Source organism: Ostrea edulis, chromosome 4 (genome assembly GCF_947568905.1).
Source record: "Ostrea edulis chromosome 4, xbOstEdul1.1, whole genome shotgun sequence".
NCBI classification, from domain to species: domain Eukaryota; kingdom Metazoa; phylum Mollusca; class Bivalvia; order Ostreida; family Ostreidae; genus Ostrea; species Ostrea edulis.
The window spans coordinates 6694023-6721116 of record NC_079167.1 but is presented as its reverse complement, the minus strand read 5'-3'; the positions used below and the strand labels follow the sequence as shown (position 1 = coordinate 6721116).

Sequence of the window (27094 nt, the reverse complement as noted above, 5' to 3'; positions counted from 1 at the left end):
TTGTTTACTTTTGAATTTTGGATAAGTCAACATGCAACATGCCCCCTCTCATACTTTGAAAAAGATAAGTAATGTTAGCAGGAGGCTCTGAAAAGTTCAATCTGCAGTTTGACGATGTTTTGTCATTCAATAAAAAATTGTTTATCAGGACTGCTTGATTTAATTAAACAATATTTTATGTAGTTATATAATGTAAACAAGATAAAATATATAGAAAGAAGAGATTCAAAAACATATATACATATACTAATGAAAATAATCATGAAACAATAGAAGAAAAAATAGTTGGGAGTAGAAAAATAACCGGGAAAAAAAACAGGAAAAAAAATCCCACAAGCCTGTATGGATAGTACAATGATCTATGTATAACTTGTATATTCCATGCAAATTCAAAAGGTTTTTCGCTGGATAGAACAAGTGGTGGTCGCGGATATTTGATGTTTGACTTCTAACAAACTATGTGAAATATATTGGGTCGGCGCGGTAGCTATAGATATTGAAATATGATCCCCCATTTTCAGTAAATGTGTGCAATTCACAAATTTATTTGCTGAAAATTTTGAAAAAGAATTCCAAAAACTGTCTCTCTGTACATTTTCATATAGCGAGTTACACGTAATTGCAGAAAGGAGAATATGATTATCAATATGTCATGCGTTTTATTTTTACAATAAGTCCATCTAATCTATATAATATTCACGTTAAAACATAAGCCCCCAAATAAATTAACATTTGAAGTGAACGTTAGATTTTTGAAAGGTGATATTGCGTTAGTTTCTCTGTCAATCCGTATTTCTGAAAACGAAAATATGTTAATTGCCAGAATATTGAAAACATCAACGGAAACAAAGTCTTGGGGTATATTTCATGTTGATAAAAAACTTGCAGATGAGAATATGATCTTTGTCATTAAAATAGTTGTGCCTTAAAAATAACTGCATCATATGGTACCGGTTTATAATTTAATCAGCATCATGCTGTGTAATGTACTCTGTAAATGACATATCATTTTCTTTGATGGTGTGGACTTCCTTGTTTACACCAAAGACATATATAACAGTTTTCGAAACAAAGAAATATCAATTTTTATATATTAAGATGAGAAAAAAGACTTAATTTATTGGTACTACAAAGGTATTCAAAAGTTAGGCCGAAACGACTAGGGCCGAAACGACATTAGGCCGAAACTACTAACGGCCGAAAAAACTTGGGGCCGAACTGAAAAAAGGCCGAAACGACCAGAAATCGTTTACATTCTATGCGCATGCGTCTGAATACCAAGGCGGAGTCTGTCGGTATTTCTTTGTTTTTATTGTATAGGCCATCAAAAAGTATTAATTTTAGTCATAAAACGAGAATTTCTAACTTTATGAATATACTATTTTCGCAAAGTTTATACTTTCAACTATGCAACAAAATTATAAAAAGTTGTGGTAAAATTGTCATTATATGATTTTTGCGCAAAATGAGCTGTAGTGTCTCTTTAAATAATCTACATGTATGCAGTATATACCATGAAACATGATTTACTTTACTTTTCTCTATGCTGAAGAGTGGTACGTGCATTTCTATTTAGTCAAAACAGAGAGGGTGTATGATATTGAACGGAAGCTCTCGCTATATTTTGATTCATCTTATTTGTTCTGTTGACAGTTGGATATGTAGATTCCAGCAATGTAGAAGTGGATAACACCCTCATTAAATCGGTGAGTTGCCGCATTTCAAATAACATGGTGTAATGTGATTAGAATTAGATAAGGTGCAATGTGATTAGAAACATGAGAAACTGAATTTTTAACACATTCTGTATTATAACTATAAAGTTTATCAATTTCTGTTGCTAACTGAAATCCAGACGTAACTCCAAATTCAATTCATGATGTTGCTTAAAAAGTAAAAATTAATTGAGTTGAAGTTGAAGATGAGATTAAAAATATAAAACGATCAGAGGATATTCGCACAAATATACCTGTATTTGAATAGGGCATTAATTTGCACAAAAAAGGTGGGATTTTGTATTTTAAAATTCAAAGAACATTTGCAACAAAGCTAATGTTAAACGTGATATTAAATACTCATTCATAAGCTTGATTCAAATATGATGAATTAATTACTGAATTATACAAGTTCGACCTTGATCCCTGTAACTTTTTGTACGCTCACATGAGCTGAAAGCTAAGTGAGCTATTCTGATCACTTTTTGTCCAGTGTCAATCCATCCATCCGTCTATCCATAAACTTTTTCGACTTCTTCTCCAGAACCACAGGGCTAATTTCAACCAAACTTGCCACAAAGCATGCATGGGTAAAGAGGATTCAAGTTTGTTTGAATGCCATGCCCTTTTTGAAGTGAATTAGTATAAATTTTTTGGCATCTAATCTTTTAAAACTTCTCAAGAACCACAGGGCCAATTTCAATCAAACTTTGCAAAAATTATCCTTTAGTGAAGGGGATTCAAGTTTGTTCAGATAAAGGGCCATGCACCCTCCAAAGGGGAGATAATCAAGAAAAGGCGAAAATAGGGTGGGGTCATTTAAAAAAAGGTTGAAATTTATATGCATGATTTCTGACATAGTGTAAATTAAAGTTTGTTGAAATCATGGCCCCCAGGGGTAGGAAGGAGCCACAATAGAGGATCAAAATTTTCCATGATGATAGGATAAAACTTTAAAAATCTTCTTCTGAAGAACAACAGGGCCATGATTACTAGAATTAATATGGAAGCATTCCCAGGTAGTGCAAATTCAAATGTGTTCAAGTTGTGGTCCCTGGGGGTACGTTGAGACCACAGTAGGGGATCAAAGTTTTACATGAGAATATATAGGAAAAATCTTTTCGATAACAACAGGGCCATGAATACTCATATTTATATGCAAGCATCCCCAGGTAGTGCAGATATGTTTAAAAAAATCAAAACCATCAGGGGTAGGATGGGGCCACAATATGGGATCAAAGTTTTATATGGGAATATATAAGGAAACATCTTTGAAAATTTCATACCATGATTTTTTATCTTGTTACATTGTATCATGGTTATATTGTAACCCTATGGGGTTAGGTTGGGGCCACAACATGGGGTCAAAATTTCTCTTGGGAATAAAGATTGAAAAAAATCTTTTAAAATCACAATATCTGAACAACAGCAGGACCAAGGGGACTTGTGAGCGATGTGGCCCATGGGCCTCTTGTTTCAAGATTTATTTGATTCAAAACTCTCTACTGACTGATGAGCTATATCACTAACTATACAAATTTAAATCTAAAAGACATGAATATCGCTATCCTGCTCAAAATTCCCTAGATTACATTCACTTCTCATGTCAGGAAACAGACATCGCAAACAGTACACCTAAAGGAAGAGGTTTATATTCATATATTCATACTGTCAGGAAATAGACATCGCAAACAGTACACCTAAAGGAAGAGGTTTATAGTCATATATTCATACTGCAATGTTATGTGTGGTTTCTATGTGTACTAGCCCAAGGTAAGCAATATTGGTGCAAACACCTTTCATGTAAATGTCCACTCTTTAGCTCACCTGTTCTGAAAGCTCAAATGAGCTTTTCTGATCACTTTTTGTTTGTTGTCTGTCCATCTGTCTGTAAAGACATTTCTGTGTCATGTGAATCAGTTATGTTGTGAGGCTAGGTTGGGGCCACAATATGGGGTCAAAATTTTTCACAGGAATAAAGATTGATAAAAAATGTTTTTAAAATCACTATAGCTAAGGCCTTTTTTTTTTATTGAGTTGGTTTACGGATCCGCCGCACTGATTTTTTGGAATGTTGGGAAAAAAATAAAAAGGTTTTTCACTCCTTTTTATATCTCTGACGCTGTAATTTTTCCTTTTCACAAAAAAAGAAAAGAAAATAGATTCCGCTGGACTGGATATTTGGACAGACGCCTCCGTCGAAATCTCGGGACAGTCCATAATAGTCATGTGTGGAATATCAGTCAACTTCAGCCAGTGCTAACAATTATTCTGCACCTTAGTAACAATGCTTTTTGCTTCCAATAAGTTAATTATCTGTTTATGAAACTAACTTCTAATTAGCATTAGTTATGCATTGCATACCATTTAGATATGTAAATCCCAAAATAAAAACAAACACTTGTTTTCAGATGGCATCCATGACGTATGTTGGATTGCACTAATCACCTAAACAAGTATAACCCTACCTGACCTTACCATGCATACATTTTGCTGAGGATACACTTTTAAATTCTTATTAATGAATTTTAAAGAAATATTCTTCATAATTGATATGTGTAATTCTTCATATATTGAAGGAGGTTGAAAACATATTTAACATTATTAAATTCATTCATTGTTTAAAAATTTTTTGACTACCAACAATAAATTGATCTGACCTAGATCTATATAAAATTTAGAATTTTGGAATAAATGTTTATAGCTAGGTTCATGAATTTTATTCATAACTTTACATGACTTCATAAATAAGACTTTAAAACTTAAAAGTAAATTTTTAGACAAAATATATGCTTGGTAAAGTTAGTCAGGATTTTAGTACTTCAGGTGATTAGTGCGTCCCTATATATATATACGTCATGGATGCCATCTTTTGAATGGAAAAACGATGTGGTTCTTTTATTTTGGGATTTACATAACTAAACGGTAAACAATGGACATTTGATAATGATAGAAAGTTAATTTAATAAACAAATAACATTTTTGAAGGAAACAGCACTGTTGCCAAGGTGCACAATAGTCGCTATATACCACCATCTTAAGTTGACAGTGAAGAGAATATTAAAGTTGATAATAAAACATTGACCTCAAATCAAGTTAATTTTTATTACTTAACATTTTGTCATTTGAACTTTTTTTTCTTTTTTTTTTTACCTCCTCCGAATGGATTTGAAAATTTTGAAATCCGTAAACCAATTTAAAAAAAAAATTGGCCTAAATAACAGCAGGACTAAGGTGATGCAGGTGAGCAATGTGGCCCATGGGCCTCTTGTTCTTTATGGAATTGTTCTCCTCTCTTGGCACAAATGCCATCCTGTTTCATGCAAATGTCCTGAACAATCATTTACATATTGATCCAAATGAAATAAGATTTACAAGGATGCACCTGGAACTACAGAAGTTGTGAATGCTACTGAATATTTTGTTCAAGTGAAGTATGTTATTGTGTGTACAAGCATATAAAGTCAATATAGTGCAGGAGATTGAATGGTTACATTGTTCATTTTCAAACATTTGATTTCAGGAAGTCTTTGATCATAGTGTTGGACCTGAAATAAAATTTGTAAAAAATAAGTTATATGTTAGAGTGAGTATAAGGGAAATTTATTTAGAAAAAATATTACAAATCTGTATTATGTAAACAGTAATATTTGTACTGAAATTTTACATTTATTGTATTAGCAACTAGCAGAGCAGAGCGTTTCTACTCAAGATTATACCCCCTCCCTCCTAAATTCTTGAAATATTCTCAATACAAAATGTAACCTGTAAGAAATATTAATATACAATTATGGACTGGTTAGCAGGAAGACATCACAAATTATCAGGTCTGAGTAGGGTTATCACCCGAGGGCACCTGTGCGCCCAAGGGTGATAACCCTACTAAGACCTGATAATTTGTGATGTCTCCCTGCTAAACAGTCCATAATAGTTTTATTATCCTGAAGAATCTGAACGTTAAAAAAACTATCACACATTTATTGACTTGTACCATGTATCTTTCCTATTTAAAACGTCAACAAATTTGTAATAACTGTCTCTGCAGGATATTCTGATAACTTTTCAATAGTTTTCGAGGGGTGAAATCAATGTTACCCTCAACTACATACATTATTTTGTTTTACACTCAATGTCATATATATATTTATTAGATATGTATATGTTAACGAAAGAAAAATGTTGAGGTTTGAGAAAGTTAAACGAGAGAAAGCTTTCAATTGTGACGTCACAGTAGAATGACGCAAAAATATAACATCAAACGTAAATATTTCGTAACATATTTCAAGACAAAAACGTAAACATCAAGTGAAATGCAAAATTACATTAGAATGGAAATATTTTTAATCTCGATTGTTATTTGTGACCGTTTATGTTGACGCTGAAATTTTTGATTGAACGATCCCGCATATTTTCAATTATTTTTTAATAGAGCTTTTTCGCTTGTGCCATTAGAAGCTATCTTCTACAGGGAGACAACACAGTTGTCACCCTGCGCGTGAGGGAGACATCATGAATTGTCTCCCGTCACGTGACCAGCCCTCGACCAATGAAATTGACTGTATTATTCTGAAGGATAATAATTCTGTGTACATGTATATGACAATATTATAAAGATTACAAATTCTATATCCAACAACAAAACATTGAATTTTCTATTTATTACATTTTCTTCAGTTTTTCCTATACCCTTTTTTCTCTTTATTGATGCTCAAAACAATATCATGCAGTTGTTATCTCCACACTGTAAAGATCTCACTTTTGTTATTTTTACAGTGTGAAAATAACAACTGTGAAAATATCAATTTTTATTGAAGTGAATAAATTACAATATTTCACTGTTGAAAATGTAATAAACAGAATTATCTATGTTGTAAAAGTTACTAATGGCCTGTGCTCGACATACATAACCTGGAGACACGGTGCAAGTTATAATACATAATAATTAACATGTTGCCAAATAAAACATTGGCTGGCTGTTGAAAACTCCAACATTCATTCCTGCATGTATGCTAATTTTCCTTCAATTACTTTTTAACTCTGGCTTTGTGTCAGTAACAGTTGTTGGCAGCCAAAATTAATTCTATTTACCAGGAAAATTTTGTCCCTGTTTTATTTTTGCCCATATGCCCTCATTCTGAATGTGTAAATTACAAAATGGATAAATTTTAAATTTTAATCATTACTCAACAGTAGACTGTTTTGTTGGAATTTAAGACGGGACAGAATTGTTTTTTCAATGCATCTGAGCAAAAATAAGATAAAGCAATAAATTTCCAGGTATACATTACAAACGAAAAATAACTTTAAGCATTACAAATCAAACAAAACTTGTACAGTAACAGAAACATTTACCAGTTGCATGCGTAGCATTACGTGAGTGTTACGTCGGAAGTCTTAATATACATCCCATGTAAATATAATATGTCAACCTATTTTATCTGCATGTTCTCCGTGAATTGTAGAAGGTAAGACACATTGCATGCATTTTCTGTTTCGCTTCTTGTTGGGTAACCTCTGATTTAGTGTGCTTTTTGAATTAACCGATAAAGCAGTGCAAGTCTTCATATGACTGATAAATATATCATTGTGTATTTGTTTATCAGTCTCTACTTTTCAATATGTATCTCTCATAACAACACAGTGTTTGCAGTAATGTAGCTTTCCCTGAATTTAAACATTCTGACATTTTTTGGGGAGGGCAACAGTTCTATAAAATTTATAAATGTTTATTCGGTATATATATATACATACAGATATACATACATAAATACCAAGGATAACCCATGAAAGCTTGAAAGCTTATTTCCAATGGGGTCCTTTGATGCACAGATGTTGGTGCTAGGGGGTGGGAGGAAAGCAGAGTTCTCAGAGGAAACATGTCTGAGCGGGCAACCGCCATACCCTCCTCACATACAACCAATGCTGATCACGAGGATCTAACTCGGGTCGCAGCGGTGAGAAACGAGCACTACCTCTGCGCTACCTGGACACCCGTCTGAAAGGTCTTTTCTTTAGTATAGCTGTAGGTGTGATTCACTACTGCTGCATATTTGTTGTTACATACATAAAATTCTAGAATGTCAGAATGTTAAAGATTCGGGGGGGGGGGGGGGGGGGGGGGGGGGTGCTATATTATTGCTGCATAGCAACATAGTGCCATTTTACAGACACACTCTTTCTATGGATCTCAAAGGCCAATTATAGTCAGCTGTTAATCTTTCAATACGTGCACATAATTATGCTTTTTAAACAGCACAATATATCAATCTTTTGGGGAGATGGTGTTTATAGCCCCTAGTAGTAACATGGTAGAAATGATATGAATTATGTACATGTATCATAATTATAACTGGAATATTTAGCACATATGAGTTAAAGATTTGTGAGCTTTTCTGGTTGAAGTTAGTCTACTATCTGTCTTTCTGCATGTTGTCTGTAAACTTTTAACATTTTTCAATTTCTCAAGATCCATGGGACCATATTATTAAACCAATTTTGGGACTAATTATCCTTGGGAAATATTATTCAGATTGTTGATAAAAAAGAAAAAAAGGGGGGGGGATGTTCAATTCTAATGAGAAATAATTGAGAAATAGTGAAAATTTGGTTGGATCATTAAAATTACTGAATCAGAAATGATTGGTGTTGCATATGTATTTTCAAAAACCGTACATAGGATGTTTAGCATATATATAGAACAAAGCTGTAGAAGTCATCTTCTCAAGTACGGCAAAAAAATTTCAAAATGTCATAACAAGCATTCTTATGTTATATGGATTCCGGTATACCCAAATAATTACCCCTGGTGCCGTCATAGCTGCCTCTCCTCATTAGAGTTTCAGTTTTCCTCTTGGAAATTTTTAAAACTTTTTCCAAAATTTGTCCATTAATTTGCAAACATTTCAGATTTGTAGATTTGAAGCATGTTTGAATATCGGGCCTTGGCTTAGGAGGTCCTGATAGGTTGTTAAATATATTTATGAGATTCATACATTTATCACTACGACTCGATCAGGTTGTCAGCCCAAGGTCCTCTTGTTGATATATACTTGCCTGTAACCATTTTTGATTACTAGATGAATATATTCATATGGAGAATGTATATCTATATTTAAACTATGCATTGAATAGTTGGAGTGTATGAATTGTTATCAATTATTGTACATGTATAATATGATATAGTCTTTCAATTCCCTAATTATGATATCAAATGGGATTTACTAACAAAATAGAGCATTCTTGGAAGCATGCATTTATGTATGCTGGTGTTGCAGGGTGATGTTACATGGTGCTCTGGCTCTGTTCCAGGTAGTATATATAAGTGCCAACACCTGCTAACAGGGAAACACATTAATTAGTAATATATAATTAATCTAAGTTGAAGGTTCATGATTCATATTGTATAATATTTATTATGTAATTGAGATTGATTAAAATGTTTTGATCGAAGTGATCTCATGTGACTCTGCTGCACAAGTTAATGCAAGCTAGCAGAGAGAGAGAGAGAGAGAGAAACTTAATTCTATGTTTCACTTTCAGGTAATGGCAGGTGATTATATGAACAATCTACCTGCTCCTCCCCCTGAGTAAGTATCATTTTGTTCACATCAGGTACTGTAGAATCATTTAAATTCGAGGGGGCCAATTTTTGTGGATTGTTGAATTTTTACGGGTTCATGGGAACGTAATTTCGTGGATTTATATATTTGTAAGAAAGATAACTGTGGAATGTCTTTATTCGTTGAGGATGTAAATTCGTGGGTGAGGGGTATACCCACGAATTCCACGAAAATTGAGCCACCACGAATTCTAATGATTCCACAGTACTCTTTAGGAGTTTAGGGGAGAATTTTAAATCTCACATATGAAATTATATAATTTTTGTAATGTCATAACTATATAATGACATTGTAATAGAAATTTTTATAAGCCTGTCATAGATGGGCTGTATTATGGAGTGGTGCTGTGCATCTGCATGCTGGCAGTACCTTGTGGGTGAGATAAAAACAGTACTTATAAGGCTAGGATCATCAAACTTGGTACACATGTTCCCAATGATTAGAAGCCTATTGTTTTTAAAGGTCAAACGTACATAGGTATATTTGTAGACACAAAACAATATAGAAGCAGTATTAATAAGGCTAAACATAGTAGTTAGGGCGTTTGCTCCACAACCAAGAGGCCCAGGTTCGATTCCTGTGCCATGTCAATCTTAAGATATTGAAAATGGGTATAGTGACCATTCCTTCACCAGGTGCCAGGCGAAAGAAGTGAAAATCCATGGGTCTTTCAGATATGACCTTAAAAACAAAGGTCACGTGTGACAGTAAGCATTGGCACGATAAGGAACTGTCACTGCTATGGCCCTGAGTGCCATGATTAGGTCAAAATTTGTGGTACTTTATCTAAATTAAGCTGTTGGAGTCTCGATCTACATGACTGAAAAATTTTCCAAATGGGTCAAAGAACAATATACAAAGAAAGGAAGACTAAAGGATACATTTCTAACCATAGAAAGGTTGTATGTTGGTATAGTTCAGTGCATGCAGGCCTCTGCAAAAATTTGAAACTCATGACCACTGGATTAGTGAAAATACAAAAAAAAATTCAAATTCCTTCTCAAAACTCTGAACATCTAGCACACAAACTGAGTGCATAGTTAAAACGAGCATTAGAGGCCTCTACCAAACTTGTGAAATTCACAACTCCTGCATTTAGTAGGGGCTGTATGACTCATAACTGAAAATGCATTATACTCTTTACTACCAATATGTACCTCATACTTTCAACAAAGGTTGCATGTAACCAAACAATGGATCATGATCCTGAACCAAGATCAAGGTCACTATTTAAAAGCAAAGTTGTTTTGTTCCAAATCCTTTTCTGATTACTATTTGATAACACATTTTCTATGTGATACATATACTATAAAAAGAATTATTTGCCTGGGCTACAGTTTAGTAATGAAGAGGTATTAATGTTTCATATTAGACTCAACAATTGCTTTTGACCAAAATCAGAATTAAACGGGCTTTTTAGTCCACTTGAGCTGTAAGTTCAAATGAGCTTTTCTGATCACCTTTTGTCCAGCATTCGTCCATCTGTCTGTCTACCTATATAAACTTTACACATTTTTTACTTCTTTTCAAGAACCACAGCTAGAGCCAATTTCAATCAAACTTGCCATCTTCTGATAACTCTTTGTTTTCATGGACCATGGGGTTAGAGTGGGGCAAAAATTGGGGACCAAATTTAACATAATACATGAATATATGGGAAAGAAATCCTTAAAATCTTCACCAAAACAAGGCCATGTTAGTCATATTGATATTGAAGCATTCCCATGTTGTGCAGATTCAAGCTCAGTTAAGTCATGACCCCAAGGGGCTAGGTTGAGGTCACAATATGGGGTAAAAAAACTGTTGTGGGATTAAAGAAGGTAAAGATCTCTTTAAAATAGCAGGGCCCAGGTGACTTAGGTAGCATTGTGCCCCATGGGCCTCTTGTTTACTATAAAGACATCCAGTTCTTAGGAGTATAAAAGATACACTTTCATCATCTACATGCACACAATACTTCTGATACATGTTCTATTGTTTGATACTCGGGTGACTGTTAAGCTCATGGGTCTCATTTTGGAATTTTTTTGTAAACATTGTTGAGCTCACATAATTATCTTTAATATATGGGGTTTTTTTTCGATACAGTATATGTAATTTCAAATGCAAACTAATCTTTTTATGACACAGACTTCTACTGGATGATGGTGAGGAATATGCTGATGCAGATATTGGCCCTCCAGAAGCTGATGGTATATTACATGCCTTCTTTATTTTAATTTGTTGAGATTATCATTTTATTGCTTTTTCTCTTGGTAATTAAACAGTGAATTTTATTCAATTGTTTTGAAAAGCCTTTTGAAATTTGACAGGTCTATTGTACAATAATTGTAATATTTTTATAGAGCTGTATGAGGCAGTGTAGAGAGAGTCTGCTGGTTCCAACTTCAATAAATTCTCTACTTAAAAAATTGCTGACTTCTTTAGAAGAAACAGAGAGACATGCACACCATGGGAAAGGCGATATTACCCATTGAAGACTATTTTTGTCCAACCAAGTGATTATTCCACTGGTTTGGGAATAATTTGGACACTGGTCATGATAAGAGGCTTGCCTCTTTACCTTATTACATTCCACTTATCTTGTACCATTCACATTGTGTATCTACTGTCTTTGCATTGATGTATAACAACTACTCATTACATCTCCATATTGCCAGTACCACATATTTCCCAGGTTTAGCGCATCTTTAAACCTTTTTGGTTTTTCTTATTTATTTTTCGTAAAGTATGCATAATAATCTAAGTTTTGATGTGTTAAAGCTGTCAGGTTCAAATCTCTATTCGAATGGAATTTAGAAATGTCTCCGAATGGGGACTTAACAGTTACTAGTTTCTGTCTGGCAGTTCTTACAATACATGTAATGCAATTTGCACAAATCTAGTCATGCACCTTTTTTCTCTGTTTTTATAATAATTAAACAGTAAGCACATACATATATTTAATATAATAATAATCTGCATAATCATTCCTACGATTTATTCCACGTTATGTCTATATACATGCCACATGGAATGGAAAGTGATGGAAAATTGGAAGTCACCAAAAGTATTGCCATTCCTACTTGCTATTTTGTAGCTATTACCAAGATTCATGACCAGTCCTAGAAAAATTCTGTGGTATTTTGTCCTGCATAGTTCCCATACAAAGGCTTTTGTTTCTTGGTTGTATAAGTGAACCCAAAACATGCTCAACACAGCAACTGCTTTTGTCACCGCTGTGTCACTGTGATGTGTTTGTAGCTCAAATTTGTTACAACCTTTTATTTCCTTTTTATGTACATTTACATTTGTTACTTTTAATATTTGTACAAGAAACAACTGCTTAATAAGTACTGCATTGCAAAGTAATGTCATAAAACTTTCCCTCAATTCCATTTTCTTACCAGTTGAAATAAATTTCATTTTTAAAAATACATGAGGGTATGATTTGCAACACTTCACACCTGCATATATCTTCATGAAGTGTGTTGGTGCTTCATGAAAAGTATGCCAGCATTAAGTGTTGGCGATTCATAACCTCATGTATTTTTCTTATATTTACATTCTACTTTCATTTCTGTTGGAATTCCCAGTCGTTAAAAATAGACATACTATATTTATTCAGATTCATACGCACATTGTTCACAACTTCAACGCATTCATGTGAAAACGGCTATCATTACAATTTGTAAAGATGTAAATATTTTCAAATATTGACCTTTTCTTCGAATTACATTGGAATAATACACATGGTTGAAAAAGATTTACCGGGTAGTTGCTCATATATATTCTCTTTTTAAAAGGACAATCTTTGCTGATTTAGATAACTGTTCCATTACTAAATACTGCCTCCATTACTAAATACTGCCAACTTCCTTTGCTTTTATTCTATTTTATAATAGAGATTTTACTGCTTTATATGTTTAAAACTTGACTTTCATGTATGCTGGATTTCATTATGAAAAAGAAATAAAGCTAGATATGTATAACAAATAATAGTTTATTGTCCATTCTTAAAACGTCAACATACAATGTACAGTACCACTGAGATATCACAGTTTAATATGTAGATTACACGACATGAAATACACATTTATTCTGGGATCATTGGAGATGTTGATACTATTGATTTATTTGCATCCTTAGAATTTTATATTCATTATCATCTGAAAGGACTATATAAGAAAGGGCTCTATTTGCCCAACAAATTTAATATTTGTTTCAAAATCAAGTATATTTTGTGCAAGTATCCCGATGCAACCCAGTTATTCTCATTTTGATGAAAATAACAAAGAACTGGAATTATGACACAAAAATATTACATTTCACCACTATTTTTGATATTTGGAAATGAAATGGCTAGTTTCATGCAGTTTTTCTTCAAAACATTAAACACAAGCTTAAACAAACAATACATATTTATACAAAGATTTACCTTTCCAGGACACATGTAATGCTTATACAAAAATATTTTGTCCAAAGCTGTACTCTGAAAGAAAAAATGTTAACTTTTGACTAAAATTCAAAATTGCATCACTTTAGATACCCTGTACTCCAAATGACTGTAAATATTGGACTTATCTGAAACTAAAACATTAATTTGTTTTCCTTTAAAGCTTTCAAATCATGAGTTTTACTGGGGCCCAGGGAGACTGTTATCGTACATAGTCCTTTCATTGAAATTTTTCACATAATTGACTAACTTGCTGCTTGGATTGTGAAATTATGTTATCACTAATATTAGTCATAAAAACATGTACATATTATAATTTGTATGTTGAGGGTACTTGGAAAAAAACAGATCAACAACACAGCAACAAAAATTGAGGCCCATAGCTCACCTGTGCAGTTGCCAATGTAAAGCCCTGTCCTGGTCAGTCTGAACAAACTTGTATCTACACTACATGGGGATGCTCACCTATTTTAAAATTTAATAAGATGTACCTATTGGTTCTTGTGAAGAACATTTTAAAAGAGTTTTTGATTTTTGTATATGTAAAAATTAAAACCCCTACAGTGGCCCCACTCTGGCCACAGGTGTCACAATGAGGTACTTCAACGTTTCAGCAAACTTTATTTGTGGGGTTCTTGAAAAGATTTTACTCCCAAAAAATACTGTGATATATGCCCATGTAAAACTTGATAAACCTCCTTGTGGCCTCACCCTGGGACAGGGGATCATGGTTTGAACAAACATTAATCTTCAATATATAAGGAAACCTTTATGAAAAGATTTGATTTTTGAGAGGATTTTTTTTATCAACAAATTCTTGATTATCTCCTCTTGGACCTTCACCTTTCTAAACAAAGAAAACAAACACGCATAAAGATGCTAGAAAAGGGTTGCTCTGAAAACCCCACACCACAAGATTTTCTGTAAAAAACCCACATCACAAGATTTTCTGTAAAAAGTACAAATACAAGTCATATAGACTGCATGTAGCTATTTATTTTAAAAACTCCGACCACTGTTAAGTTAACATTTTCACATACCTAATCAAGTGAATTTGGAGATGATTTGGGTTCTCCGGGTGGAGATTGGAGTGAATTGGTCAGATTGTGAAGAGCTAATTACTGTTTAAACACTGCATCGCAGCTAAACCCGTCCGGCATTTCTTTAATCATACTTGAGTGATAATAAAATCACGGGAGTGCTGTTAATATTGCTGTGTAACTGCTTGCAATGTGTGTCTTGCCCTTTGTAACTGAACAAAAATTGTAAAAAGAGCTAGTTCTGCCGATGGTGACAATACAGAATGAACTTGTTACATCTGGTCTGAGAAATTATTTCTTCCTCTGATATCTCGGATGTGTTTCATCGTTTTCTTTATTTTTCTTGCTTATCAAAATAAAATTCATTTAGTGTTCTGATTAAACATTTTATAGTCTTTTTGTGGATATGAATAGAACTTACATGAGGAAATAAAACCAATCAATCTGCCACGAAAATCGGTACAGTATTTTGGTTAACCAGTCTGAACGAGTTGTGTCAACCAACTGTAATTCTGTATTCAATCGCCATCCCTACTTGATACAAAATATACCCTGCACCTGGTTGTACTTTGTACACAAGATTTAAGAAAGCATTTTGTCATACTGCAAGTTTGTTTTATAAATAACACACGCAAGGACGATCAGGTTCTAATTAACACATTGTTGTGAACTACTTATCATGCAACAACAGATGGTGAGCTTTTGTATGGAAATAGTTACAGCTTACAGCAGTTGTAATGATAAAAAAAGAGTAATCCTAAAACAATGGAGTCTCAAAAATTTAAAGGAGTAAGTTTCATGTGAAAATAATATCGTGGATATTATATCGTATTGAACTCCAGAATTGATGTACTTGGCGATTATATTATTCACAGTTCTGCAAAATACCTGAATTCTATTACATATAACAAACAAGAAAAGCAAATGTTAAATAAACAACATTGCCATGCATAAATGATTCATAAAGTGTCTTACAATTCATTAATTAACCCATTGCTAAAATAAGCCATATTTTAAAAAAACATCTTTTTCGTACTCTGGACAACATTTGTATGTGAGAGATATTCAAAAGATCACGTACAATGGACATTTCAGCTCCGAGGCTTTAATCCAGGAACCTACTGTTGAATCACCTCAAATTAAGCAGAGACGTCTCTAGGCTAAAACAATGCATTTAATAAATCTTGACAGCAAATATGGTGACTGCTGATGATGATGAGAGATTTACTGTCAGGCTGGCAACCACACTATTTTCACGTTTATCGTAATCCTGGTTTAGTGGTCGTGAAGTATGCGATTAAAGGCATTGTAAGCACTGTCCAAATCAAACAGAATCTGTCGAACTTGGTTATCATCTAGTTCCTCTGAGGCTGACATCTCATCAAATATATCTAACCTAGAATACAAATAAATGAAAAATCTGGGTCAACTTTATCTATGCAAGGGCCACACAAACTTGCATGAGTCACCTAGTTCATACATACCGGTAGATACCCATACTTCAAACCTCTACTGTAGATCCATCCTGATGTGAACATTATTGAATCTACACTAATTTTTTTTTAAATCCTATAAATGGCACACCAAATTCACAAAAATGAGCTAAACATAGTTTCACAGTTGATAAACTAGGTTTATCGACTGTAAACTATAGTTTACGGACCATAAACTATAGTTAACGACGTTAATCTATATTTCACATCTGTAAACCATAGTTAACAGATAATCTATGTTTCACAAGCGTGAACTATAATTAACAATGAAAACGATCATTAGCGATTGCAAAACATAGTTTATCTGATAAATACGGTTTCACGATTGTAAACTACGGTTTACAAGTCATAGTTTATCTAATAAATATAGTATCACAATTTGTGAAACTAGGATTAACAATTGTGAACTATAGTTAACGAATGTAAATTATAGTTTACAAATGTGAATCTGTATTTATCAGCAAAATCTATTGTTAACGTTTATTTAAAGACAGATAAACTTGGATTAGCATTTGTAAACTATAGTTTACAACCGTTAAATATAGTTTTACGGATGAAAACTATAGTTAACGAATCGTTAACTATAGTTTACAGTTCGTAAACTATAGTTTACAGTCGATAAACCTAGTTTATCAACTGTGAAACTATGTTTAGCTCATTTTTGTGAATTTGGCGTGCCATACCTATATATTCCTATGTAAATCTTAAAAATTTGATAAGAAATTTTTTAAAGATTTTCCCTATATATTCCCAATTAAAACTTAGAACTCCCACCCTAGCCTCAGGGGTCATAGTTTGAACTACCTTGATTCTACAACTACATGAGGATACTTGCTTTAATATCAATTTGATAAATTGTAGACTTGTTCTTACGAAAAGGAAATTCTTCAAGCCTTTTCCTACATACTTCTATGTACAACTTTGGCCCCAGACTTGAATCTTCATCATACAAGGAAATTTTATGCAAATTTTAACTTTTCTGGCAGAGAGGTTCTTGAGAAGAATTTTTTAACAACCCACTTTCATTTTACTTTTTCCTAATTGTCTCCCCTTGGAAGGGAGCATGACCTTTCATTTCAACAAATTTGAATCCCTTAAACTAAATGATCTTTTGTGCCAAGTTTAGTTAAAATTTACCATATGGTTCTGGAGAAGAAGTTGAAAATGTAACAATTAATAAGCTAAAAAGATTGTGACCAGTGGGTATAAAAATACCATTGCCTAAACTTGCATACACACTTACCATTTCTTCACTTTCTGAGTGCCCTCGAAGTCTTTGGGTAAAATGCTTAATCTGCTCATTGTTTCCATTAGTTCTTTAAGATCTGGTTGAATCTAAATTGAGAAAAATATTGTAAAGCTCTCTTTAAAACTGAAAACCTTTCAAACTTGTGCATGTATCCAATCTGTGTGGAGGAGCTTCTTAACCACTTTCTTTACAGTCAACAGTACCATAGAACAAAAGTAGAATCCTTACCTTGTCCATGGCCCTAATTTCTAATCGTAGAGTGTCCATTACTGTGATAAATAGCTGAAAAAAATAAATTTCATAAGAATGTGTGAAAATGACTTGCACACTTGAATATAGAAATATATATTTAGAAAGTTGATTCCTTTTCATTTCAACTGGAAATTCCGCATCTGAATATATGTAAATGTCGTGATGATTGAATCTTACCGACACAATGTCTGCAATAGCTTTGCTTGTGTTTCCTTGACTGATACCATCTTTGATTGTGATTGGTCGATCCTCCTTAATCCTCTCCAGAGCAGCAGAACAGTCCAACTATGAATACAAACTTTAGCTATAAATGCATCCATGTATCATCCGTTTCATGAAATTAGGTAAAAGCCCTTATCTTCAAATTGAGGTTGTTAATGTTGGTTTATAGGTTGTAAACTGAATTTAAGTGGTGATGTATTAGCGGAGTCAGTAAAACAGTTGTTTGCTACAGTTAATGACCTCACATCTGAAGACAAAGGCTAGTTACTTTCAGTCTAATGCAACAATCATATGATGCTGGGAATTTTCATGTTATGTAGCCGATTTCTTTAATATAAGTGAAATGTCCACATTAGATGTTGTGTTTGTGTGTCATTCATTTACAACATCATAATTGAAAGCTTATCCTCTCATCAATATGGAGCGCCAAATTAACATAAATTCAAATAATTGAAGATATCATCAATTTAATTATTGCTCTCTTTAATTGAATTAATGTGAACATTAAATCAATTATTGCTCTCATGAAATGAATTAACCCACACATCAATTCAATTATTGCTCTCATCAATTTATTGAAAGCACACATTATATCAATTATTGCTCTCTTCAATTGAATTGTAACGTGCATCAATTCAGTTGTTCATATCATTAATTCAATTGAAGAGATCATCAATTCAATTAAAGTGCGCATCAATTCAGCTGACGAATTAATGCTATCATCAATTCAATTAATGTGCGCAATAATTCAGAATTGAAGATATCATAAATTATTTGAAGAGATCTTTTATTAAATTGTTGAGCGCATCAAATGAATTGATGATATCTTCAAATAATTGAAGATATCTTCAATTATTTGAGTTTATGTTAATTTGGCACTCCATACATCAATGCTCATTTATCTCGGTGTATAGGCCAATCAAAATGCAGATTATATATCAGTTGAATCTAAAATTCATATTTGAATTCTCCACTCCACCTATAAATAAATCTTGCAAAACAAACTTGTTTGAACTACATATCTTTTACATAAAGATATCAATATACATGCACTGTTAGCGTAACTGAAAACTTTAAACATTACCCTGTAAAGATATCAATATACATGCACTGTTAGCGTAACTGAAAACTTTAAACATTACCCTGTAAAGATATCAATATACATGCACTGTTAGCGTAACTGAAAACTTTAAACATTACCCTGTAAAGATATCAATATACATGCACTGTTAGCGTAACTGAAAACTTTAAACATTACCCTGTAAAGATATCAATATACATGCACTGTTAGTGTAACTGAAAACTTTAAACATTACCCTGTAAAGATATCAATATACATGCACTGTTAGCGTAACTGAAAACTTTAAACATTACCCTGTAAAGATATCAATATACATGCACTGTTAGCGTAACTGAAAACTTTAAACATCACCCTGTAAAGATATCAATATACATGCACTGTTAGCGTAACTGAAAACTTTAAACATCACCCTGTATTTCTTCATGAACTGCTCTACAGTTGCGAAGTCCCCCTTTACAAGTTTGAATGCTGCTTTGTATTGTACGAGGAGTTTTGAGCAGGCAGCTGTGTACCTGAAATACACATGTACTGGTCAAGCAAAAATCAAGTTACTCGTCGACAAAGTAAAACCCCTCAGTCTTCGAGCTGTAGACTCACTCTTTAGGCTGAACAGCATCCTTTATGTAAGCTTTCTCCAAACTCTGTAGAGTGTTTATCACTGCATACAGTTCTGCCATGTTATCATATCTGAAATTTTAATGCATGGGTTATTTCAACATATGCATACTTACACTCATTCTAATTAAAATCAGATCTTCTCTAACTGTTACACCTTTCTTTCCCTTCCATCTGTTATCCTTTCCTCCATCCCTCTTCAATTTTCTAATATACAAACCTAACAAACCATTATTTCTTTCTACATGTATGTACTCGGTAAACTCACTTTTCTCTTTCTCTGGCAGACTTGGAAAGTTTCACTTCCTGTCAAAATGAGAAAAACTTCCTGAACAATTTATTATTTATATTTATGAATATTGAATGATTTAATTTAATGCAATTAGTTGGTTTTTTTCCCTTGTCAATATTCATCTAATGTATTTTAACATGATAACTGTTAATGGAATGCATTTACATATATACCTGCATATATATTGCACACTTGTATATATCAGGATCATTATGACATACATAGTAGCTTACGAAACTATTCTCAAATTCAGTATTTACTTATCAAATAAAAAATATGCAACAATCTTACCTCATATAGAACTGGATTATTGGAGTCTGAATGAAAAAAAATTTTTTAAATCATTTCATACAATGTACGGTTACCCCGAACAGTCTTGGATATTACCATCATAGGAAACCCACGGTCAGTCGCTCTAAGTTTACCTACTGTGGGACTCAAGGTCGGTATTTTTGCTGGAAGGTGAGTCTCGGCTTCTATATGCGACTGGTCGCTTTACCATTCCTTATTGCGATATTCAACCAATGAAAAATTAAGCCCCTTATTTCCAGTCCTCAGTAGCATAGAAAAATATGCTTTCGAAGCCAAGATTTTGACTATGTTTAAGTTGGACAAGTTACAAAACTTTCAGCGAGATGCTTTATCTGCATTATTGAATCGGAGGGTGTATTTGTGTCTATAAAGACAGGGGGGTAAAAAGCCTATGTTACCAAGCGTTTATTATCGTACTGCATACGACTCTATGTACAGGTCTACATGTTCAGCACGAGTTCGTAGTTCCATCATATGGGAGCAATGCGGGTTTTTTTGACAGATTTGGTATTTCATCGGTTTCTATAGGTATGTTAAACTTACTTGCATATTAATTAGTGCTGTAATTTGTTCCAGTTGTGTTGTCGGCACAATTTGAGCCAGTAATTTTGACTTTCGATCTTTACATACACCTCCCCGTAGTAAACACAATTGATGTCTCACCTACGCTAATTACAAAATGACATGTGAACAGGATTGTAAGACCATATCTTAATTCAAATTTGCATCTAATTTTTAAATTGTATCATGCATGACTGATTTTATTCACATGCCATGAAGCAGTGATGATAATAAACATACCAGAGGCAGATCCAGGATTTCCAAAGGGGGGACACATGTGAAAGTGAAGTATTAGTTAAAATAATCAGCCATTTTGGGAGCCAAATCTGGAGTTTTCATCTATATATCTTTGATAGTGGCACAACAAAACACACACACTTTCATGGGCGCCGCCATTACAGCTGACAGTTTGAGTACCAGGAATATTTACGGCGATTCCAATTGGTCCTTGATAGGTCACATAAGATCACGCATTTTAATGATTTATGCAAAATATTGGCGTTGTGTCCCAGGGGAGGTAAACGTAGAACGACCGACCGTGGGTTTCCGACGATGGGATATTACCAGCATTCAATGACATTGGTCAGTCTTGCGTATTTCCAAATTTATGTTGAAAATGATATAAACTTATTTGATTCACAGTGGCTAACCCTGATTTTTAACTACAGGTCAATGTAACTTGATACAAAGATGATTACATTGACCCATAGTTGTAAAATAAAATGTACTCGGCCCCTGTGATTTAACTAAATATCGATGAAAAGTGTATGAATACATGTATTATTGAGAATGTCACATAATTGATTATCTTAAAAATAACACTGTGACAAAATTATCTTATGATCTGATATGTATGATATATACTATGTTCACATAAAATAATTTCAGTAACTAAAAATGGAGCCCTTGGAGACTAAAACCCAAGTCTTTGGAGATTTTGTTGGGGAAAATGAAAAAAAAAAAAAAAAAAAAAAAATACAGAGTCCTTAGGGGTTGATTTTCCAACAATTTTGATAACGTTAGGCCTATCAATAAACAGGTTGGGAGCACTTCCCCTATAATGAGATATTCTCGCTAAAACGCGATTATCCCTCTTTAGCGAGAGAGTAAACATTACCATAAACAGGTGTTTTGGCGTCTTTATTGAAAATAATGGCAAATCCCATGCAACGCTGAACAAGTGCGACACATACTCAAAATGACGCAAATTGTAACTATAAAATTGACTACATAGTCAAGAAATCACATATCAAAATTGCTGTGTAAGAAGGAAGCAGTCTGAAATCCAATACACACCGTGAGCGTTTTTGTTTTGATCAATATATTTGCAAAAGTATCAGACATTTTAGCACTTTTTCTTCTTTTCACGTGAAACACAAGGAGATGTACTCCACGGGTGATTTTCTCGGTTGTACGGGATATATTTACTCTAGCTAGAGTAGAGTAATGATAAATATCCTGCCAGTACATCAATTAAATAATTTAAAAAAGTATTTATCTCATATTTACATTATTTTGCTATAATTATTTATAAACATAATATGAAAAGATTACATCATTCGATGATCATGAAAGACCCATCGATAGTCTATTCGGACTATACAATGTAGATCTACTACTAGGCCTAGTAAATGACTGAAATTGTCTTTACAATCAGTGGTCATCACTACGTTGAGGATGAAATGTATTGAAAGAAAACTCTTACATGATTTCGGATATTTGGAAAAACATACCCGTCATTAATTTACTTATAAGAAATTACCTGTTTGTCCCTGTGGAATCTGTGCAAACATTTTGTGTCTAGATATTAGTAGCTCTGACTAAACGTCAAGTTTGTTTCAAAATGCGTTCAGTTCCGTAAACTGCTATGAGATCATAATGTGAGTTTCGTATTTTTATTTTTTTTATTATTTAAATCTGCAATTTGTAAGCTAATGATTGTCAGTTTAGACTGAAATATATAATGTACTCAGATATATAATAAATTCAATGGTCTCAATGCGAGCATTTGCACATTTAAATCTTATATGAAAATTTACATCCGGATGTTTAACTTTAAGTAATCAAGTACATCTTTATTTTTTTTTTATCGGGTTCGAATTCCGCAATATACACAGATCGAGACAGGAAGCAAAATACATAACAAAGACATATCTCAATCTGACACAGTCACAGCTAGTGAACTTAAAGGAATTCTAAGATATATAGTATGGGAGGATCACAAAGTGTATTTACTGAACAAGAACTAAATGATTATCAGGTAATTAATCAATTCATCGTGTTCTATCTTAGTCAGATTTTATTGAGTGACATGTTTATGTTTTATTAAACTTCATAATTTGCATGACCTTAAGATACTATTTATAGATATTGAAATCTAAGCTATGTATTTAGTGATGAAAAAGAATTACTTAATATACAAGAACTAAATGATTATCAGGTAATTAATCAATTCATCGTGTTCTATCTTAGTCAGATTTTATTGAGTGACATGTTTATGTTTTATTAAACTTCATGATTTGCATGACCTTAAGATACTATTTATAGATTTTGAAATCTAAGCTATGTATTTAGTGATGAAAAAGAATTACTTAATATATGATTATATTTGTTGATACAGTAGTATAAAGTATATGCATGTATAACGATAAAGCATAATTTCACATTTATTGATTTAATCCTAAAGTTTGGCATGTGTCCATGGGCTATAAGAATATATTTTGCAATAAGACAGTCACTCCTAACTCTATGGTATTTAGGATTTTGAAACTTTAGATTGTCTAAATGGAAGTCATATTTACAACTCTACAATCAGACTAGTTTTATTATCCAAGCAAAACCCAACTTTTTTTGAAATGCAGGATCTTTAGTTTTTCTCTGTCACAAAAATAATGATAATCAAGAGGATGAAAAAGTTTGAAACATGAACACTGCATATTCATTGTACTTTTTCATCAAATAGATTGATGACAGTACCCTCATACACATATTAATTATATCATATTTGCACTTCCTGGTGTACCATCGCATACACACACAGGAGAAAATTGCATGTGCATGCAGACTCATATTTATGATTACAACACAAAACTGTATCAATTAGATATTCAGTGTTCGGGAACATATAAATTTAACATTATTTTATATTCTAGCTAAATCTAGTGCTCATCAAAATGGTTCTAAGCACTGAACAAAAAGTGTGATTTATGATTGGACTAAGGCATGAATGTGTAACATAGTGATAATTCATAATTATGCAGATAGTGTAACTGCATTGATTGTTCTAAATATAAATTTTGCTAAAGTAAATATGTATACTGTAATTATACACATGATTCTGTGATGTATTTTTGTCACTGTTTACAGGAGCTGACATACTTTACAAAGAAAGAGATATTGCAGTATGTAAAAATCATTAAAAATGACTTGATACTTTTATACTTTAGAAAAAAAAGGAAATGGAAAATAAAACCAGTTAATGACAAGTAATTCTTTTTACACATGGAACAAATTAAAAAATGAAGATATGCTAATGATATATTGCATGTACTTCAATTGTAGTGTGTTCAAGAGATTCCAGACACTAAATCCAGAGGCAGTCGGTGTAAATAAAAAAGCCAAGCTTCACAGGGAAACCATCTTAAGTCTTCCCGAATTACAAGTACAAAAAGCATTTATTCCAACAATATTTTTTATAATGAAACCAGCACAGTACATAACAAAAGATTGGGCAACAGGCATGGTCTATATTTGTGCTCTCCGTTGAAATAAAAATATGAAAAAGTTATTTTGTTTTTTAGACAGTAAAGTATTGATAATGATTACCAATGCTTACATTTTAAAATAAGTCTTTCTTTTTAAGATTGTGTCACATACAAATTACATGCAAGATCTATCCAGTATGTCCTTGGCAATACATGTAGAATACACAAGAACAAACAAAATTTTAAACAGTATAGTTGATCAGGGGTTTCACATGCCTTTGAAAGCAACAAATACTAAAATAAATTTCAAATACAAACTTCCTAAAAATGTAGAAATTATTTTTTTTTGGCATGAGGGTATCATGGTTTAATTACATTGTTACATATCCATAAAAGTCAAGTTTAATGACAAATTTTACTTGCAATGTCCTATGTGAATATTGTATACCTGTAGTGCTTAAGTTTTTACCATCTTCTTGTAGGTAAACCCATTTAATGACAGAATCACCACAGTCTTCTCATCAACAGGAGATGGCGCTATGACTTTCGAAGATTTCCTAGATATGATGTCGGTGTTCAGTGACAATGCACCAAAGAATGTCAAAGTGGAATATGCTTTCAGAATTTATGGCAAGTCTCTGAACATATTTTTGAAATTCAAATTTGAAATTCAAGAGCACAGAATATAGAAGAATAAACACAACTCCTTTGATTAATAGATTTTGATGAAGATGATGTCATAAGTGGTAAAGATCTGAAAGAGGTGATAAACAGATTAACAGGGGATCAGTCACTTAAAGATGAGGAAATGGAACAACTCATTCAGAATGCAAGTCACAGTTTTAATAACAACATTTTCTCTGCTTTAAATCTCATGTTCAGGTTATATCTATAATTTCTTATTTGGAGCAATGTTGACACGTTATATTATTTTTCAATGTTGACACTTTATATTATTTTTCAATGTTGACACTTTATATTATTTTTCAATGTTGACACTTTACATTATTTTTCTACTCTGGAGTGTCACGAATATTAATTTTCTTATTTCAGATTTTGGAGGAGGCTGATCTGGATGATGATGATTCCCTCTCGTTTGCAGAATTTGAACATGTCATTTCTAAGGCCCCAGACTTCATCAAGTAAGCATTGTCTGCTGGAAGATGTCGTGAATATCTGATTTTCCTCCATTGTCTGCTGGAAGATGTCGTGAATATCTGATTTTCCTAAATTCCAATGTGAACTTTACTATTGATGCAAATCATACATGCACATAAATTACATAACCATTCAGTACTCTTATGATCTACAGGTCTATATAATGCTTGGTATTTTAATTTCTTCTTTACAGTTCCTTCAGGATTCGGCTGTAGAGAATAGACAAAATCTTGGCTGCTGACTGTGATAAACAGACAAATCATCATCAGACCTTTTTAGTCCCTCATTGGTTGTGAACTTTGTTACATTTTCATTCTTCCTGTCGCTATGATTTTTATGATTTAGTCATTATGCTGACTACTTTGATAAATCCATCTTTAATGTTCCAAGTATTTAATATCCACTGTAAGATTTAAAGAAACATGCATGATTACCTATTTTCAAGTCTACATAAATGCATACCTTTGCTACGGATATTCATTCATCGAAGTGAAACATTTTCAGATGTACATTTTGATTTGCATTGTCACTATTTGTATTAGTGAAATATCAATGAAATATCTAGCAGAAATGCTGGAAATAAATTTTTTTATATATATATATATTCTCTCCTCTACACTAAAACATGTTAACATGTAATTTTTAACTTTGGATGGCTGGATTTAATCTTAGCAATTAATATTTTTTCCTTCATGTAAAATAATGTTGCATTTTGGTTGGGAAATGTACATGTTTCTTTAAATCTTTATTTGTGAGTAGTGCTCATTTCTCTCTTTCAGTGCAATGCATCATTGTATCGTGATTTGTATTTTAAGTACCAGAAAAAAGGGGGCACAGTGCATGATACATGTATACAACATTACATGTTTAGTTACAGTATTCCTTACAAGTGTATGTAGCACTGACTTATGTGGTGTTAACTTATTTTAATAATGCATGGATTACACATATATTTACAGAATAACGCTTCTTCTACTTAATAACTTTATTATAACCCATCTAACTCGGAGACTAAAAAAATATCTTTCAAGGGTATTTTATATTTTTATATATGATTAATGTTGGAGTTTCTGTTATAGAATTTCATTTCCTGTGTTCATCTTTTATTTTGATATTTTATTCCTTTACTTTTCTAATGATTTACTGTAATTTTTGGTGGTGCTGGGTTTGTCATATTACTCAGATAATATAAAAAATTAGACACTTTGAATTACATTTCTTCTCTAATACTTTGTTATTGTTTCAAATAAAGTTAATGCCAAGGTAGCGGACCATTGTTTTTATTATTATTATTTTTTTTACACTAAGACAGTAGTACAAAAAAGGAACTTTATACATGTATGCCA

The 27094-nt window shown here is 32.7% G+C and overlaps 3 protein-coding genes across 13 annotated transcripts in view; 2 read left to right on the top strand and 1 right to left on the bottom strand.

Moving 5' to 3' along the window:
- LOC125671692 (FYN-binding protein 1-like) overlaps window positions 1–13309 on the top strand; it is a 52138-nt gene extending 38829 nt beyond the window's left edge. For 3 of the 10 annotated variants that reach the window (XM_056161771.1, XM_056161770.1, XM_056161772.1), the window contains 3 exons: window positions 1654–1706; window positions 9255–9301; window positions 11465–13309. In XM_056161771.1, the coding sequence (XP_056017746.1) occupies window positions 1654–1706; window positions 9255–9301; window positions 11465–11561 (197 nt within the window). In that variant the 3' untranslated portion in view covers window positions 11562–13309. Of the gene's footprint in view, window positions 1–1653; window positions 1707–5238; window positions 7014–7177; window positions 7718–9254; window positions 9302–11464 lie in introns of those variants that run through there. The other 7 variants (XM_048907547.2, XM_048907545.2, XM_048907551.2 and 4 more) reach the window with 4 other exon arrangements.
- LOC125671693 (vacuolar protein sorting-associated protein 28 homolog) lies at window positions 13297–22997 on the bottom strand. Of its 2 annotated transcripts, XM_048907554.2 has the most exons (9): window positions 22649–22997; window positions 20305–20330; window positions 19990–20027; window positions 19704–19793; window positions 19516–19618; window positions 17981–18088; window positions 17780–17833; window positions 17546–17637; window positions 13297–16205 (listed from the first exon to the last, which is right to left on the bottom strand). In XM_048907554.2, the coding sequence occupies exons 1-9, from the start codon at window positions 22677–22679 to the stop codon at window positions 16085–16087; spliced, it is 663 nt and encodes a 220-aa protein (XP_048763511.1). In that variant the 5' UTR covers window positions 22680–22997; the 3' UTR covers window positions 13297–16084. The 2 variants fall into 2 exon arrangements, with proteins under 2 accessions (XP_048763511.1, XP_048763512.1); XM_048907555.2 differs by lacking the exons at window positions 20305–20330; window positions 22649–22997 and having other exon boundaries at window positions 19879–20027.
- LOC125671694 (calcium and integrin-binding protein 1-like) lies at window positions 22975–27014 on the top strand. Its single transcript, XM_048907556.2, has 7 exons — window positions 22975–23146; window positions 24253–24287; window positions 24448–24547; window positions 25073–25220; window positions 25310–25419; window positions 25644–25732; window positions 25942–27014. The coding sequence occupies exons 1-7, from the start codon at window positions 23096–23098 to the stop codon at window positions 25961–25963; spliced, it is 555 nt and encodes a 184-aa protein (XP_048763513.2). The 5' UTR covers window positions 22975–23095; the 3' UTR covers window positions 25964–27014.
- Window positions 27015–27094: the final 80 nt, after the last annotated feature.

What these genes read in the sequence shown, in the direction of transcription:
- LOC125671693 (XM_048907554.2), bottom strand. Translation starts at nt 22,679, where the DNA reads ATGTTTGCACAGATTCCACAGGGACAAACAG. An exon ending in GATTCCACAGGGACAAACAG is followed by an intron (nt 20,331 to 22,648) that starts GTAATTTCTTAT and finishes TTTTTCATTCAG; the next exon opens with ACTCCAATAATCCAGTTCTA. An exon ending in TCTGCCAGAGAAAGAGAAAA is followed by an intron (nt 19,794 to 19,989) that starts GTGAGTTTACCG and finishes TTAAAATTTCAG; the next exon opens with ATATGATAACATGGCAGAAC.
- LOC125671694 (XM_048907556.2), top strand. Translation starts at nt 23,096, where the DNA reads ATGGGAGGATCACAAAGTGTATTTACTGAACAAGAACTAAATGATTAT. An exon ending in ACAAAGAAAGAGATATTGCA is followed by an intron (nt 24,288 to 24,447) that starts GTATGTAAAAAT and finishes CTTCAATTGTAG; the next exon opens with TGTGTTCAAGAGATTCCAGA. An exon ending in TGGAACAACTCATTCAGAAT is followed by an intron (nt 25,420 to 25,643) that starts GCAAGTCACAGT and finishes TTCTTATTTCAG; the next exon opens with ATTTTGGAGGAGGCTGATCT.